The sequence below is a fragment of the Tubulanus polymorphus genome, chromosome 7, assembly GCF_964204645.1.
Source record: "Tubulanus polymorphus chromosome 7, tnTubPoly1.2, whole genome shotgun sequence".
NCBI lineage: Eukaryota > Metazoa > Nemertea > Palaeonemertea > Tubulaniformes > Tubulanidae > Tubulanus > Tubulanus polymorphus.
Window position 1 is genome coordinate 2013198 of NC_134031.1, and position 19299 is coordinate 2032496.

The 19299-nt window shown below is 40.1% G+C and overlaps 1 protein-coding gene and 1 long non-coding RNA gene across 4 annotated transcripts; one reads left to right on the forward strand and one right to left on the reverse strand.

Annotated features, from left to right (window-relative positions):
* Nucleotides 1-19: 19 nt before the first annotated feature.
* On the reverse strand, nt 20-18832 carry LOC141908357 (uncharacterized). Of its 3 annotated transcripts, none has more exons than XM_074798378.1 (2): nt 18411-18832; nt 20-2316 (listed from the first exon to the last, which is right to left on the reverse strand). In XM_074798378.1, the coding sequence occupies exon 2, from the start codon at nt 2295-2297 to the stop codon at nt 732-734; it is 1566 nt and encodes a 521-aa protein (XP_074654479.1). In that variant the 5' UTR covers nt 2298-2316; nt 18411-18832; the 3' UTR covers nt 20-731. The 3 variants fall into 3 exon arrangements, with proteins under 3 accessions (XP_074654479.1, XP_074654480.1, XP_074654481.1); XM_074798379.1 differs by lacking the exon at nt 18411-18832 and adding an exon at nt 15863-16001; XM_074798380.1 differs by lacking the exon at nt 18411-18832 and adding an exon at nt 8783-8798.
* Nucleotides 15376-16986, forward strand: LOC141908358 (uncharacterized). Its single transcript, XR_012619604.1, has 3 exons — nt 15376-15456; nt 16096-16227; nt 16573-16986. It is a non-coding gene; the product is annotated as an uncharacterized LOC141908358 (long non-coding RNA).
* Nucleotides 18833-19299: the final 467 nt, after the last annotated feature.

The following is a 19299-nucleotide window of genomic DNA, read 5'->3' on the forward strand; positions in this document are numbered from 1 at the left end:
ATATATTTCATATGGTCTATGATGTAAAATTTACAATGCATATTTTGATTATTTGCCAGCAGAAAAATGACATTTCTTTAAAATATTAGCGATTAATATCATACATATATAATACTTTACACGAAAATGCAATATGTATTCAATTATATACTCGACACATATATAATTAGTATTACACTGATATGATATGGCTGTAGTACGTGTAAACGGGTGCATTTACCAGTTCCCACGGAATCTTTAGAACTTCAATTTGATTACAAACAAGGTCGCATAGATTGAAGAATTTCTCTTTGTCGATACAAGAATATGGGCCTGGAACCGGTTCCACATTTTTTAGATTGCAATCCAAATATAAGGTATATAAATCCTACATAGTAATTTGCTCGTTCGATAGAAACGACTGTAGGACAACTAAGGTAAAATATATGTTTTGTCATTTGAATGTGGCTGTACTGGTTCTAGTGAAGATTCAATGGAAAAAATCGGTTTGTCGGTCGACACATAAAACCAGCCCGAGATTATTTTGACCGAAAATTTAGAAACAACGTCATTTTTCACATACGCCATAACATTCAAAGCTGTACCCATTGACACACGAGTTCTCTTCAACGATACATCGGCTGACTCCACACAGATCCACGATGATTTCATCATCGAATTACGAAATTCTAATTAATCGACGCTTGAATCCATTTATGAATGAAAGCGGCCGTGTTTATGTTATAACGGGGTCAAACGTGAACTGGCGGGTGTTCGTTCGTTTGGTTCAATCTTAACGGTTTGTTAACATCGTCCGGGAAACAGGGCACTTTCAACAGCTGTTTGAATATCAATATATAATTGATAGTGACCGGAATGACGATCAGATTGAGAAACAAAGCTAACGATTCGAGTACGACTCGTATTCGCAGTTCGTACGGAGTTTTCGGAGGAATGTCGGCGTCGCTCAGTTTGTAACACGTAAAATATTGCACCGTCGTCGACTTCGACGTCGCCGACCTGACGTTCGAACCGGCGACGTTACCGTAACACGACGCGAAATGTTTCACGTCTTGCGTTATGCCGACGATGCACCAAGTCGAGTAAAACAGACACAAACACAGAGTTATTACCGCCATGATTAGCGTGTTCACCGTTTGACATTGGGTCTTTTTTCGGACGCCGGCCGATGCGATACAGGCCAGCGCGATGTACGACGCCCCGCACCACATTCCCGCGTACAAAAACGACCCGTACGGATTAAACGCCATCGAAGCGCCACCTATAATCAACGTCCCGACGCCGGCGACGAACACGATACAGTTCAGTGGCGCCACCTTGAAAAATTCCGGATTTTCTTCACGCGTCGGGTTTGAGATTCGATTCGCGTGCGTCGGCCTGTGATTGGCCAGATTTTGATGACGTAGTCTGTTCGGGTAATGTCTGCGGAGTACCGGGGTGACTAGTTGACTCTCGTCACTGAGTATCGGTTGTGATATAAGTCCCGGCGGTTGACTTTGCGAGTTGTTTCCGAACGAGAAATACGCGGAATCGTTCCTGGCCTGGTGATACGTACCGAGCATTGCGATGGCGTCCTGGTATGTAGGCGGCGGCGGTGTACACGTATGCCGACTATGATGTGAATCACTGTTATGTTTAGAAGGCACTGGACTAGCCCTGGGACCCGCGCTATGCATCGTGGGCCGATGCGTTAAAGCAGGGCTTGACGCCGAACTCCTGCTTATTACAGTATTTCGACTGCCGACAGTCGCGGCTGCCATGCCGGCGTGATCGTGAAGTGACGTCATGCCGTACTGAGTCTGGTTCGTCGCGCCATGTTGGTGTTGATACTGATTCGAAGGAGGCATTAAACATTGCGACGGCGATGTTGGTTGCTGTCCGTACGGTGATGACGTTTGACACTGCGGAACAGGCGAGGGCCCGTTCATCGATAGAGTCAGACTACACTGGCTCCCGGGTGAACACGCCTGCTGCGGTCCGTAGTATATCGGTCCATAGCTTGTCGGAGTCGTTTGGCCGAGCCCTTGCGATGGCGCTTGACAAGAATTCACGTGGTACGATTGGGTATATGGATTTTGGCACTGGCTCGTACGTTGGTATTGGCCATGAGTTAATACGGGGCAATGGTTGTTCGCAACGAGCGCATCCTGGTGGTGACGTTCCGAACAACTAGTTAGTTCTAACGATGGCTCCTGTAACGGCAGGACAGCTTCGTTTCGGCAGCAATCTGCCGCGTTAGTGTGTTTGTCACATCTCCTAGTGTCGGTATCATTCAACTGGCTAACGGTAACTCCCATCGTGATCTACCATAGATACCTGAAATAGACACAAACATAACAGAATGTTAGAAATATGATACATAAATGAGATATTTCACGAGTTTGTCAGTGCACTTGCGCCTAATTCATGTGCTTTCTCCACATTTGGCATGAAGAACACAACGAAGATCTATAGTGATTATTACTTTCTAATTGGCAAAAAAGTTCGTCCTGGAATGTGAGGATGGCTTCAATTCAGGGTTCGTGGGCTCGAATACTGTTTGCACACAGAGTTTCTCCGTCGTTTTATTTCGTTTTAGAGTCCTTGGTCTAAACATGTATAACTGTGATGGTCAATCATTGTTGATATTTGTTTTAGGACTCAGATGTTTTCGGGAACGACAGTCCAGACTGTTGCACCCACTCAGTTATTCTGGTTTGGATTTCATCCCGTGATATGGGGTCGCTGTATACTGCTTCCGTTAATGGCGGTAACACAGCTGTGAAATAAAGATATTTGATAGAATGTATAAGATATTGTGTTCGTCGCAGGTTGTCGGAGAGGTGACAAACTAATTCCTCTTTATTCTCTGGTATCTGAAGCCGAAGACGAATACTCTCGAACTGTCAACAGACAAAAGGCGACCGAGTAGGATGCATGTTCCCTGTTTGCCCCTGATACGCTCGGAGGGAGAAGTGCTACCATATAGCCATAGAACTCGAATGGGAAAGCTGACTTAGAAGTCACTTAGAAATCTTGTATCATACTCGCAGCGTCCTCACCGTTATCGATAGACAATGTTATCGGTAATATTTTCTCTGCGAAATATATTTGCGCGAAAAGCGTTTTTTTTTTCATGATCCAGTAAAGAACCAGCAAACACATTACATACGGCAGGCCACGTCACGTGTAACGCGATACCTGGAAATAACCAATCATCCCCGAGCAAGCCCTGTACCGCCTGCTAGGAATTCCGTTCGGAGCCTCTTCTAGTGTCTCGACATGAGCGACAAATTGGCCACTACATCATCGGTTTTTGTCTTGATGTCATCCGTTTGGATGATACAAAAATACACCGACTGCCGAGCACGTCGTCGGGTCTATTGTTTGCGAGATCTACAACGTCATATTCGGCGGTAATGACTCAAAATGTAGAGTATTTTAATGGATTTCCGAAACTACAAACACTTGAATAAACTCAACATCCAACATCCGTGGCTTGCGGCGAATATTTACGCATATGCTATGAATAACAAGCGACTTAAAAAACCTAAAATGTCAGAAACTTGTGATGAAAATTGTGTACACAAAATTGTATCAGATTTGTCTTCAAATCAGGAATGAAGTGGCCTAATAGCTGGACACGATTTGTGTAGTCACAGTCGGGTTGGGCGCGTTGAAATAAAAAAACTGAGATGGTGTCGATATATTTGCTACCGTGACAAATAAGTCAAATAAGTTTGCTTTTTGCGTGAAATGGAGTGAACCCGTGAACCAAGCGCGTGGCAGAACATTTTTAATGTTACTTTGTTCGTTAGTCTTGTAGCGAAGAAAGATGCATTATTTCATTGATAACGAGAATTCTGATAATCGTGACCACGAACAGTAGCAAAATGAATATTCTTATAAGGTACGTTGATGATGAAATAGCCCTTTCGTAACTGAGGGATAGATAGCAATCTGATGCGCTAAACAAGGCTAAGTAGAAGCCATCGTGTGGACGGCGGTTAAATAGGCCATTAGTATAATTCGCATAGTCTAACGATCGTCACAAGTCGCGGAGTATTTGATAGCTTTGCTGGATTTATAGATCCAAACATCGACGACTCTTGACTTAGAAATTAGCAGCCACTTATTATTCCATAATTATATATGATGAACGACGTAAAGTATAGGGAGGTGCGTGTCGCTGCCGAACGTTTATTCTTAAAAAAACCCGATTCAAATTAAATGAAAAGATTTAATGGGTCTAAGGAAAATAAAGATTGTGACATTTTTCATTTCGATAATAAAACAAAGGATGAATATACGAAACTACTCGTAAAACAAAAAGAAGGTGCAAACCGAGGCATCCAGCTCTTCCTGAACCCTTTCTGACCTTCTGCAGAAATTACCAACGAACTATAAACTGGGAGATGAGAACTTAACCTCCTCGGCGAACAGGTTCAATAATTACATCGACCAGTTTCAAGTTAGCCGAAAGTTACCGTTACATCGAATGGAAATCCTATCTGAGTTTCAGCTCGTATGCAACACGGTGGTTGTTTGTATATTGCAAATATTTCGCGTTTTGACTGACATATGTTTATAAAGGAGTGGATGAGGCTTAAGTGGTTATATAGTTAAATCCGAGTAAATACTTTGTAAACACTAATGATCGAGGTTCAAACTCTCATCTCCTCGCGTTTGTACGAGTGACGCACAGGCTGTTCATATTCCGAAATATCATGCATGAATATTATATGTAGTTGGCATTTATCTTAAAAGTCACTGGTTGTGGGAATATCCCCCGGTACAAATCAAGAGCGCTCTGGAACCCCTTCTGGATGGATGGAAAATCTTGATTCCGCAACTGATGAATTACCGATCCGCGGTATAAGGTTGGTTAAAGGCCCAGTGAGGCTGGTCTTGCAGCTGCCTTGACTTAATGCGACCTCTCCTGGTCCACGGTGTCTCAGAGTTCAGACACTGTTAGTCTGTCTCACAGCACACATTGCGTTGCGTCACAACAAATAATATTTTCGGAATTGATTCCGAGCCCTTGTTTTTAATGCGAAATATGCTTTCAAGCTCGCCTTAGCCAACTCAGAAATTCGCCAAACCCGTCATTCGCTCAACTCAGACATACTCGTACTTAACGAAATCATTTTCTTACTTTTCTGAACCTAACTCAGCCTTTCGCAATTTCCAATTTCACCGGTCCCAATTTCTCCGAGCAAGGCGAAATCCACTGTACATCGAATTATTTTCCGGATTGACAGTGAACGGGAGACCATCGGATGCCTCAATTTACGAGAACGAATGCGTCTTTCGTTTCGACGCCCATTGACATGATAGTTGTCACTGTTAGCGACTGTAATTTACAGTATCGGTTAACAAGCGACCGGTGGCTATATCCGCTATCAAGAGTTAGCAACGCGTCGCAGTTAATGGTTTAGGTACTATATAAAAAAATATACATCACGATATAAGTATCTACGTACTTCATCAACGCCACCATTATCATTGCACTTTTTAGATTGATGATAGCTATGAAGTTTCGAAGCGGGGTCTTTTAGCCGCGATGTGCATAAGGGCCATTTATTACGGGAGCCACGCGTTCGCCGAGCGGATTGTAATTGGACACCATTTCCGACAGTCGAAGCTTATTGTGCGCTTTTGCTACTCGTGATGAAATATTTGCAGAATGGCGAAAAAAATCTGAATAATTTATTCATTAAAAACTAATACGGTCTAGTATTTAACAAAGATAACGAAAAATCGTAACATTCGGTAAGATTGCCTGAAAGCTTTATCTCTTTTGGTCCTCAATCAATCAATAACAGACAAGGCTGGACTTGTCCTACGATTTATGGTAAGACCATTTTCGGACGAACGTTGCAGCAGGACTGGGGCAGTACACGCGAAGAATCGGAAGTCAAAATCTCAATCAAGATCAACTCAGAATGATCTACTAGTTTTCGAATCATTCTAGTATTTGACGAAGATAACGAAACGTGTTTGCATCATAGTCTATCACCAGTTTTATAGTCAAGAATTTAAGTCGAGTCAAACTCCATCTTGGTTCTCTAATCGACTAGGATGGTCCTACGATTCGAGCCCATTTTCTAAAACTCTCTTATCAGCCCGAAAAAGAAGTCCACACCGTAACGAATCACATACTTTGTGTTTCGACGCATGAAAAATAGTTCACTTTGTTTGTTTTGACGTAATTTATTGCCTATGCCTCGCGCCGATATCTGAATCACACACTTCGCTATTAGTCATTCGCTACGCACACGAGACCCCGGGACCCATTTGCGACGATGATTACTCATTATGGACGCCGGAAACCGGCCGTTTTTTAAGTATATCATAAGCAGTTATCGATTTTCTGTATACGAGAGAAACCTATCCGATCTAACTTTGTGTGTATGAATACCTAATTAGGCAACCGTATTTCGCATCTTTTCATGAGAAAACCCCACAAGTGTTATCGACAAACTGTTGAGTAGAAAACTAGAAGAGTGTCCTTTTTGTAAATGAAAATATTCTCTTCATCGAGTGCGTGAGTTGATAAACGTCAATTTAGCGAAGCAAATCACGTTAAATTATCTCGAAACGTCGACCTAATTCAACCAGCTGTCACTAGACGGCGTTGTAACTTTTCGATTCATTTTCTCCTCCATATACCATGGGAATGGGTGGAGTGTAATGAATATTCGTATTCGTATTCGTATTCATAGATGGCAATATTTTCTTGATGTCAACGTCGGAATACTTTCACTGACAAAGTGTTGCGCTAGTATTTTCACACTAGCGCACCTGGCGTTTCCTCGACTGCCACGTGAACAAGATGCAACGAGCATGAGCGACAGCGGCGGTACCGGCACCGACACTAGCAACAGCAACAGCAACAGCAAGAGCAACAGCAACAGCAACAGCAACAGCAACAGCAGCACTATAGTTGGACCATCCAGTGTTGGACGCAGTCATGGCGATATGGACATTTACAAATTTCATGGACTCGCATTGTATCGTCCGTCAAAATGGCGTCGGTCACGTGAAAAGAGCACATTCATGGCTTCACGACCTCTTTAGGTCACTGTCCTCGCAAATTCTCAATAAAAACTCAGACTTCCTAAATCATTCGCTTTTATCGGTACATTATGGAATTTGCAAATCAGTTGCCGCTGTGTTGTATTAGTTGAGATCTCTCTCAATGGTCTCGGTAGCTATGTGTCAGCTGCCGTGCTTAGTATTAGACAATAAAAACAAGAAAACCATCATAAATAAAGAAACCTCGCGTATCATAAAACCAGCGGATTTGCGGTGTATCCGTTTGAAGGCGGTATCTTCCAAAACAGCCGCAAATTCCCCGATTTTATATATGTATATACGTATATATATATACGAAGAGACTCGCACTGAATGACGCACGCGCAGTTTAACGAGTCTCTGTTTGTTGTGTCTGATTCCGGATAAAATCATTCACCGAATTCGACTCGAATTTCAATCGTATACGCGAGTACTACATTTCATGCGAAGAAAAATGCAGGCGGAAATGATGTTTATAGTGTTCAACATGATTGAATCAGTTTTACAGCAGTTTGTTGTATAAGATTTTAAATAGGATATTGGAAAGATCCGCAAAACTCAGACTGGAAAAATTGACCAAGAAAAATGGCATATCCTCATTTTGCTTATTGTTATAGTTCATGATACCAACATGGACCTTAATGTCATAATACTATGGGCCAAATATTGAACTGGTCCCGCGAACTATTGGCATGAGGGAACGATAACCACACTCAAACGTGGTGAACGGATAATAAGATAAAAACCCACTTTCGATCTCACCCTAGAGATCATCGTCACGTGTGACGATGATTTCTAGGGTGAGATCGAAACGTCGTGTCTTCTATATATTTTAGATTGAATAAATAAATTCTTGTTTTTAAATTCTTTTAATCCGTACATAGTGGGTTTTTATCCTATTTTCAGCGTGAGGATATGCCTATTTGCGGGCAGGGGATGATGACACATGGATCGAGAGTTTAAGCGTATATCTCAACGAGACGCTATTACGTATTTCATCATCGTAGCCGACGACGTACTGCGAGAGGATCGTACTTGTTGTAAACGACAGCTTCTCTATGTCATGTAAGCAATTACCGAGGCAATATGTCAGATTAGAACGCACATATTTCCTCTACGACTTGTCGTGAAACCGACGCACGTCGCGAACACAACAACAGCGCCGACCGCGAAAACCTTTTTTTCTCTATGTATCCGTGAACGCACATAGAAAGCCGCGTCATCCGATACGGATGTCGTATAATATTGGCGAATTTCCATTCTTGTGTATCTCGTTTCGTAGCGAAAAGCTCCTTCAAGCCAGCGCATTGGGAACATAACGTTCAGCCAGCCGATAAGCAACGACCAGACGACGTAAGCATACGAAATCGTCCCGTCTCTCCTCCTCAGTGCAAACACATGTTGCCGCTCCTCGTGAGAGATTTGATTTATTTGCTGTGGACGCAGAAAGACAGCTTGATGAATGCAGGTGAACCAGGAGACAATTCCCGACTGATTTAATTAAAGATTTTGTATGCATACTTGTTTATCGGCGAAAGGGCAAAGCGCCAGTGAAGCAGTGGATACTATTCTTTTCGTGGATGAAGCGCTTTCGATTGAAACTTGTCATTTTTGCAGTTTTGGCGAAAATCATTTCGCAGATTAGCACGTCAATCTTACAGTCATGTCGTAATTAAGTCCTAAGACCATTGGCCAGTTTAATCTCTTTTGTAGAATCAAAACTTACTTGTCTGAAGGTTCAATTATCAACTCAAGGCAATCGACCCTTCGTCGAGATTGATTGTAAATCTGTATAACTGTTTCTGTCGCGCAGACATAATACTTAGTTTCACACTGTGATACAGTCTGAGTTAATGGGATAATTCCGGAGCGTCTCCCCATGCGCCTTCGGCAAAAAACGATCAACGATGACTGCTTTAAATATTGGATAATTTCCATGAAAATGAATCTGCGTTCAGACTCGTCGATTTCTCGCCAGCCAGAAGGTGTCGGTGACTCGAATTACTCACAACTTGTTGCCGCCTGTCAACCGCAATTATCCATAAAGATTTTCCCACGCGGTTTCGTATTCCGCGTTTCCGAAGACGACGAAAACATCGTCATCTTCCATTCACAAGCGACTCGTCGACAACACGATGATCGCTGTAAAAATGTAACGAAGACAGGGGTGGGCACTGCTAAAAACGACCTTTTATTGCAGGGAATATTCAAATTTTCCCGCGGAATCAGAGAGGTAGAGGGGTAGGGATGGGAGAGGAGGACGAGACTGGGGAGACGGGAGTGGAGAGGGTGGGGGAGAGGAAAGAGAAGAGGGGATAGAGGATAGAGAAAAGAGGAGAGAGGATAGAGAGCGGGAGACAGGAGAGGGGAGATGAGAGAGGATAGAAAGAGAGGGTATGAAAATAGAGGGTAGAAAGAAGAGGAGAGAGGATAGAGAAGATAGGAGAGAGAAGAGCGGTAGATGGGATAGAGGGAGACAGGAGAGGAGAACCGAAGATGGAGAGGGAGAGAGTTCTAACACAAGCGGAGACAAACGACACTATACGCAAGGAGGGTAAAATAACGGTGATTGCAGACGACACGTTCCCCCGCACGCAACAAACAACAAAAGCATAAGATTTATGACTTATGCATATGTATCATGAATAAATAGAATGTCCCCTGGTTATCTATGGTAATCATACAATGTTAGTTGATTTTCGATACTACGCATACAAGGCTCAGAATATTCTATCGCTGGTTTATAATTCTACCGCCGTCTGCAGCAGCGACTGTTTACATCGACGAACAAACCAATCTGAAATTGAGTTTCAAAAACGATTTTTCAATTTGAAAGGAATCCATAACGTTTTCGACCCCAATCAAAAGATAAATCCCACCTTCGAGATTGCAAATCGTGTTCTACGATTTTATAGGCATTCGAGGCATCCTCGTGGGCGCGTGATGAGATGGGATTTTTTCACGCAAGAATTCCCAAATTCCCGACAGATTCCTGAAACAGTTGCTGCGTTGCTGGGGAAGTTTTCATTGTACAAATGCACGATTCGTCGTGTATATATATATATAGCGAGTTATGTGAGCTCAGTGCCACCAGAGACTGATGTCATTTTACTGACAAGCCGCGAATAACGGATAAAAAGCGAACTGTTTAGAATTTAATTTAAGCTCAAACGCAGTACGCATTTCTATACACTTCAAAATCCGATTTGAATTTCAAGTAGGTACGTGGAGCCTCGTTTATACGCAGTTCTATTTTGCATCTCAGTTATTCTAATATGCAAATTAGGCGCCAATGAACCGGCAAGTTTTTTTGAACGATAAGCACTTAAAACTTTCAATTGAATAGGAGGAATTTCATCCTCCGAGGACGCGGGATAAAGAAACATAAGTGTTCACGCCATTAGTTTTGATGGCGATTAAGACACAATGGCAGATGGAATTTGTGAATTGCGGTCTTTGTGATGTTGATCGAATCCGACGATTCTCGGTGCGGTTTTTTAGCCAATTAAACTCAGAATTTATCGATTTCAAAATAACGAAGATTATAAGGATTATAGAATGGTTTAATGGACATAATACTGCAAAAGGAGTGTCATAGAGTCGCAGGGAGAGTTGACTTCAGTCCACTGGCAGTTAGGCTGAGTTTGATTCTGGACCCAGATGCACGATTATTTATAGGTCTTACTTCGACCCACGTCAACAGTTCAACTCGAGGCACAGTTTCGAAGTTTCGTTTGGCCGTAAATTCAAAATACACAAACAAATAGAACAATATCAATGATCGGGCATGAGAGTGCCGTGAAGGTTATTTTTCGGACTGGCGGTATTCTCCTGCGGGTCCTGTAACGAATTTCTAAGAGGCTCCAGTGTCAACACGATCACTCAACAATACACCGGAAACCGCTTAGACGCCATGTTGCTTGATTTTTCTCGGCGGAACGTAATTTATTCATACACAATTTCCAGTAGTATTTGCCGTGCGATCTCAACACGTGCTTAACTGAACAAACACTTTCCATATCGCTCTCTCTCGCTCTCTCTCTCTCCCGCTCTCTCTCTCTCTTCTCTCTCTCTTCTCTCTGTCACAGTCCTCAATCGATTCGCCGTCCTGGAAACTTCGTATCGCAAACCTCTTCAAAAACAAGGTTAATACATTCGTTTATAAACAGACTTCATAGAAAGATCGTTTTTCCCCAGAACGCTTTGTCATCAAAATAAGATCCAAATCCTTATTATCCGGTGCTTATGGGGTGACCGCGTCGGAAATTTCCATAACCTGAATCATCCGATTATTCCGGTCTTTCTGAGATGATGTTTTTCTAAAAAGTGAGAGACTTATTATATATTTGCATATATGACTCCGTATACTTAAGTATCAAGTGTCATCTTATATTGCACGATGTGATCATATGGCGAATAGTGCTTGCGATATCAAGAATCGCGTGCAGAGTATAACAGCCGATGGAAGTGAATTTATTTTAAAAATCCAAATATTGTTTCGGATTTATATAACAGGTAACATGTGGCTAAGCGGGTCACAAAAAATACATTCAGAAATTGATTTGAACACTGGTTCACATTTGAATCAAAAAGATAAATTCAATTTGATTAGTTTAAGATTTATGGGATTTTACTCCCTAGCAGCAACGATATCCCTGTTATATCCAGAAACGTTGAAAATAAACTAATCTTAACTCGGATTTAATTCTAATTTACATCCGTTGTTCTAGATCCTGAATTCAGATTTAACTCTTATACTCACATCTGTGGAACTGGATTCTGAGTTCAGAGTAACTCTAACTCACAACTGTGGAAGTGGGGCCCTGAGTTCGGAGTAACTCTAACCCACCTGCGGAACTCGATCTTAAGATCAGAGTTAACCGTAACATAAAACTGTGGAACTGGGTCCTGTTTATCACTACTGTTAGGAGCCGATAAAAGCTATAAAACCACCAGATCTTTTCATTAAGCTTTGACTTAAATGTATACCCATAAATTACCTATCTATTCGGCCAGAAATCATCCGATTTCCGATCACCCCCGTTAATCATTTTCGTATACTATACGCAGTTATTAAAGCGATTTCTTCGATTGCGAATGAATTGCGTCAGTCTCTGCGTCAAAAAAGCTCAACAGCGCAGCGAGCGGGTATAATAATATAATAGCCGGATTGTTTTACGACCTTCACCTCGTCCACTGGTATTAGTAATCAGAGCGGATACCATGCACGCCCATCCATGATGAACGCCGCCGACGAATCTGATTTACGACTGATGAGACTGAACGCCGTCCTACGTCATCTAGCCTGTACACGATCGAGTCAGCCCTGGAGAGCTATTTCAGACTTGTTTATGATCTGACACACATCGCCTGGTTTTAGTTGAAATCCGTAATTTCTTGCCATATCGGTGCATATACGTGTTGTAGAGATAAGGTGCTACGATAGGCGGCCATTTTGAAACGATCGAACCAGAGCACCAGGCGTTCGCCCTAGAGAGCAGTTTCTGGTTGTTTTTACGACCCAGCTATAGCGTACACACCCAGTGTTTAATCATCGCTATCACGCAATTAGGAAATTAGACCTGTATAATTTTGCAAAAAGCGAAGCCGATATACAAACGCACGAATTCAAGCTTCTTCGGTGAACGACCAGAATTTGATGATAGAAAATTTCGTATTCATCGGCCGCTGAACGGTTGCGTTTATACCTCAACCCACTGAGTATTATCAGCAGTTTCTATGCTTTTAGACTTAAGACCATCTTAGTTCTATGACCAATCTAACAACTTAAGACCAGTCTCAAAATTTAAGACCATTTTTGGACTTAAGTCTCAACTGAGGAACCAGCCCCTGAGCATTACTACATAGACCAGGCGTTTATTAACATTTGTGGTAAGTAGCAGTGACTTTTTACCGAACCACTGGCACTGCTTGCGCCGGCTATTCTAGATAATAATTCTGAAAAAGAGCTTGTTTGGACGATGTGGCTTTCACTGGAAGATCAAAGAGAAAGACAAGGGTGAATACCTACATGAATAATAAATCCATCTTATACATACATAGTCGCGTGTTTTCTGATGTATTCTGATGCGAGGAGGCGGATTCTAAAACCGACTGCAGTGTCAGGAAGTCTCACTTAGAAAGAATTCATATCGGCAAAAACAGATCAAAGAATAACATAATATACGCGCAGTCTGATTGTATAATACCGTATAGTTTTTTTTTTGGTATCCGCATCATTCATCCCGGCGTAGTTTATCTTAGTAAGAAGCCACGATGATCTGAGATGAAAATGATATTGCTTTCGGATTTTTTATCAACATCGCACAGAGTATCCGCATTGTAAAGCGTGGTATAGCATGGCAAAGGCGTCTAAATACGGCTTCAAACCCGATCGAAATTCAGTATGCAAATATCCGACTTTAACGACTTGATTTGAATTCACGTATCGTCACGAAAGATCTCGAAGCCTAATGAAACATTTATCTAAACCTGTAGTTAGAATTTGAATTCAATTTCGACTATTTTCAGTGTTTCTAGTGCTTGAAAGCTGATATTCAGCGGCGATGCATTTTAACAAAGAAACTTTAAGAAAGAATCTCTGTTTTGAATAAATCGGTATCATCCGTGTAATAGCTATATTTCATACCGAAATATATTTCTTGATACCAGCAATACAAGTATAGGGCTTCAAGACTGGTTAGCACGCTGGCCTTCCTTGCTGAGACCGTCAACCTTCCCATAAATCATGTCTATATCGTTAGATAGCTTGTTACTTTACTTCTTCACGAAAAGCAATTTTTAAGTATAAAAGATATCTCAAAAATGATTCTGGTTCTAAACTAAATGCCTACTGTGGATCAAAATACAAGTTTTCAGAACGTCAGGCAATAGAGCTCATTCTCTCAAGAGATTTAACAGTTTCAGATGCTTTGTCATCATCTACATATCTTTTTTTCGGTGTTCAGAACACGGGTGTATGGTTCTTACAGGAGTGTCAGAGATGAGTGTTGTTCTAACCGTAACCACGGGCAAGGCCGCTTGCCATCGGGGCGAATCTGTTATTCATCACCGTAAAAAATGAAATATTTCTTCAGTCTGGTTATCATAACAAATCATTTGATTTAATTTTTAGATGAAAAATATATTGTCATTATTTCTGATTATTTAGAATCATATAATTTTGATGTAATATAAATCATATAACATAATCAAATAATATAATACAAATCCTTAAAATCGACTAATTTGATAAAGATGTTTCATCGATATTTATTTTTCAGTGAACGCGATTAAAAAGTGCCTGCAACCAAACATAATCTCATGACATCTCATGATATCTTATATTGCTATTCATTAAGCGGAAAGAATACAAGCTATTTTACAAGATATTGAAAACCTATTTTCGTTAGTAAAATAAATATCCCATTCCGAACTAACGAAGTCTAAAGTAAAATTTCAGCCGAGTCGTTTTCAAAACTAACAACAAAATAGCTCTCAAAAAGAGCAAGTTTTTTTTTTCGTATATTCGGTTAATTGTACTTATAACATAGAAAATATTTTTTTTTCATATTCATATTTGAAGTATGATTACAGACAGCAGCTTTCCGTGAAATGCGGGTCAATTGGATGACGATCACACTCATCGCTTCGTATGGACAAATACAGAATAAATTTAAATAATCAATTCTAAATGAAAGCATTAATACACACAGCATACATCCGCATACATACATTTATATAGATACTACTAATCGTTCCCTGAAGCGATTTTTGAAAGATAATTCATAGCAGAGAGTTAGTCCGACGAATATTCTTCATTTATCTTTTTCTCGAGGGAAAGTTTCATCAAAATAATTCCCTTTTACTAACATTTCTATGTCTCAGAATTACAAATTTTTTACACACAATGTATACATATATATATATACATATATATATATATATATATATATATATATATATATATATATATATATATATATATATATATATATATATATATATATATATATATATATATATATATATATATATATATATATATATATATATATATATATATATATATATATATATATATATATATATATATATATATATATATATATATATATATATATATATTTCATAAGATGGTCACCTTCTAACACGTGGGAGGGTTGGAAATTAAATGCTTGCTTCAAACTTTCAATTTTCTTCGTTGAACGTGAAAGGTTAGTCTGTAGGTGTTTGTTAAATGAAGCCCCGTATTTTCTAGAAATTCTAGGAGAGCTAAACCTTTGAACAAAAAGTCAAGCAGTCCATTAGTAGACTAGGGCTGTCGGATCGACAGTCGTGTTATAAAAGCGGATACAAAGATCAACTGCGTAAAAATAGTTATTCTTTTAAAGACAAAGAGTAAGTATTTCGCCGAACAAATATGGCTGAAGGGAGGACTTTATATTGTTCGATATCTAACATATTCAAGGAAGATGTTTGCCTTGTTATGGGGAGGGGAAACTTTAACAGTAATGAAAAAAATTGTCTTTTAAGGCAAAGACAAAACATCTTTTAGGCTTAAACAAAGTTGGTTTGTGCAATGAATGATCCAATATTGATGATATTCAGAATCTATTTTCAGTTTCGAAATATATAAAAATTCCATCTTCACGGAAACAGTAATGAGTTTCTTCTACATTGAAAATACATATTCCATCACTACTGCTTATTTGTGTTCGACTCGCTAAATCTAATCCTTAGATTTTCAAGAAAGATTACGATACGATTTAATAAATTGTCCAATCTTGATTGTAAAATTACTCACCGAATCCGAATGTTTTGAATGGATTTTTAAAAATGCCAAAAGACCGGAAATTCCTCGCAGTCGACTGTACGCGGTGGTGTATATGTACCAAAAATTGTCGTATCTCATAAAACTGGCGCGCAATGCGCAGTTGTATTTTACCTAATTCTAAAGCTCAGGTCATAGCTTTAATGTCGCGTGATAATTCATTCGGCATTTCATGATTTATCTCGCTATGTTTCTCGTTATTGCAGTCATAAACTAGGTATAAAATGGGCCGAGTTGACGTGCGCTATGGCTCCCGCGGTGTACTAACCCGCGTCTACGTGGCGTAACGTTCTTTTATAGAGGATACGTGAGTAATGGCGACATTTTTGTTTTGCTCGGTAAGATTTGCCGTGAAACGCGGGCGGTGCTCGCTTGTCAACCATCCTCGAATTATTACAACCCGATATTCCGTTACTTATCGAGATATATCTAACTTTTTTTTTTTAATTTCAGAATTTAAGTTACGCATAGGCCTTAGAAACGGGCTTGATTAAAACGTTTGAAAAATTCTAAACGCAGAACTTCTTAAGTTTATAAAAATCCAATTCCTATTCTCAGTAAAAAAGGCCTAATTCTATGTCAGGGCCTTGTTCTATTAAGAATTAATGAGTAAAAGAATATTTGAAAAATCCTAGTTTTCGGACTTCTTCAATTCACGCCGGTGGAATCGAATCTATTTTTAGTCTCTGATATCTTCTATGACAAAATCTAATGGTGCTAAAACGTGGCTGAATCCTGGATCAGATACTAGTAGGTAATTTGATGATGAAAGATATGGCGGGTTTCGAGGTTTCATAGAAGTACCTTATACGCGTCCCGCTGTTTAAATGCATCGCTGACGGGTTCGAACGAAAATACCACAATTTGTGTTTAGCAACAACCGAATGTCTGTCAAGAGCAATCAAACTGCGGGTATACAATACAATAACAGTGATTAGAGTGCGATATGAAACTCCGATCTGAGAATGGCAATTATAATATATTATATGTATAATGCGGGTTGCGAATGATGATATGTTATGTTTAATATATGTCTCCAGTGAAAACGGTCTCGCTGTTGTGTCGGTCTCGCTGTTGATGAGCAGATCTGTTGCGACAAGAGGTGTCAATATTGGGCCTGTAATATTTATAGGACTCGAACTTACTTCTGAATGGGTAGTGAATGTTTTTAATTGGTATTATAAATTCGTGATTTTTAGATGTGATTTATGGAAAATATAGCGAACAACCACACCTCAAAACGCATTTCATGAACCCAATTATAATTCAGGCATTTTAACGAAAAAAATTAGAAATTCGTTGATAAAATCACACGATATATGGATGCGTTTTTTTTTTAAATATTGGTCTCTAGACGGAGCAAAACTCCGTGAATGTTTCTTACAATTATAGAACTTGGTCTTATCACAAATTCAAACAATTCGCAGAAGAGGAAAAAACGCTGAAATCTTCTTCGACGCAAATTTGTTACAAGTGCCTAATATCTATATATCTGCCACAGCGTTACCATTTTTTATCAAATCCCGCGCAATAAAACCGGAGAGATTTGTTGCTTTGTAAATAGATAATATTTATCCTGGTGCGCGTGGATTTACGACCTGGCTCGAAGCCACCAACACACTGATGGGGTCCGTGGAGGTGGTTGAGATAACGAACAGGATACACGCATACGTATCGTGCATTGTGAGAACGTGTAACAGTTATAACGAAAATCATCGGACAATTTCCGTGTAACGATTTCTGTCGGGCGACTAGTTCGACTTCTTCCAAAGTAAAGATGCAGTATTTTGTCGCGGCGACTTCTGTCGTATTTACGAATCGAGTATAGTTACGAATAAACCGATGTAAAATGTCGTTATTTCTGGTTAACAAATGATAAGAACTTTTGGCAGACATTTCATGGGAGATACATGATTTCAAAGAGCCAACAAAACAATAACAGTTTCAATTACTAATGGCTAACTATCAAATTAGTCTAGCACCATTTATTGAAGTGTGTTCAGATAAAAGGAATTCATGTTAATATTATCAGTACTACTTGACTGTATTCATTTATCTAATTTTTATAAATGGTAACTTACAAGCCCGCGCCCGTTGAGGGCTGGGTAGTGTTTTACTGTACTTTGCCCGAATATACACATAAATATGATAAAAAGTGTTAATTCAATGAATATGAATCATTATCTATGTTACTCTAAATTGATAAAGAATACAGTACAAGTTTCAGTATGAGACTAAAAGTGCCCGTTACCAATAAAAGATTATCCCGTTATGTCAACTGTTTTTTTTCTCAAAGAAATAAATCGACATTTTTTCGTAGACCTGCCCAAAAACAGCGATTCGATCCTTTAATCGTTGCAAAATTGCCGTCAAAAATCGGTATTCAGTCAACAAGATAGGAGGGAAATATATAGAGACATGCTGAAAATGGAACGGCGTCGAGACAAAGGGACATTAAACCCCGTACCTACTACATGTTATTCTCGGCGGTAAGCGTACTCGCTTACCCTCGTAAACTTACCATATCATTAGATAATCCGACATCGGTCTAAAGTTAATCTCACTGGTCTATGCTCGTTGTAAGTCTAATCCCGGGTGTACATGCTATTGTTGTTGAACGCGGGATAATCCAGCACCGCTCTATCGCGCGTATGCGATTCGGGGCGAATGATGCTGCAACACCGCCACTGAGCCAGCGAACAGACGGCGTATGATATGTGCCGTTCCCGAACCGTCTGTCGTCAACTGAACCTGATGGGGGCGCGTTATCAATGACTATCTCCACGTCGACAAAAATTCAACCCTGTTTGTAAATACGTCTATTATATGGTACACTCTCCTCGTAGTGACCAGGAAAAATCTCACCTCAGTTTGAACGATCATCGGGCGCGAAACCACTGCGAAGTGAGCGACTTCATATCCAGCCGTCGCCCTGTGCGGCAATTCACACGTTAACGTCTGGCAATATTATCATTCGGCACAATAAAATACTCTCGGTTTCCCGCGAGGAATGATGTCAAAATTTACCCGACGCGGCAGATCCGACAAGCGGGGGATGAGCGTCAGATAGAGATAGAGAGAGAGAGTGGTTTTATCACCAGCGCACCCGGGCTGGTAATCGAATAACCGGGGTAAGTGTGGAAGCTTTGTGTGGCATTAATTCTCGCGAATAACGAGCTTCCAACATACATAATCCTTAATCAGATACAACAGCAATAAATGAGTTAACTTATAAATATATCAGGATAGTTTTTGAAAGGTTTCTTAGCCTTAACGATGTCCATTCTAAGAAATCATTGCGATAGAAATTCAAACAGAATAGATTATACACGTGAAGACATTTAGCCGGTGTTCATGTCACTAGTATTAAAACTAGGTCAGAAGGCAGTTTTTACCTTGTTTTTATGTGT

Coding starts and splice junctions, on each gene's coding strand:
- LOC141908357 (XM_074798378.1), bottom strand. CDS start 2,297: ATGGGAGTTACCGTTAGCCAGTTGAATGATACCGACACTAGGAGATGT.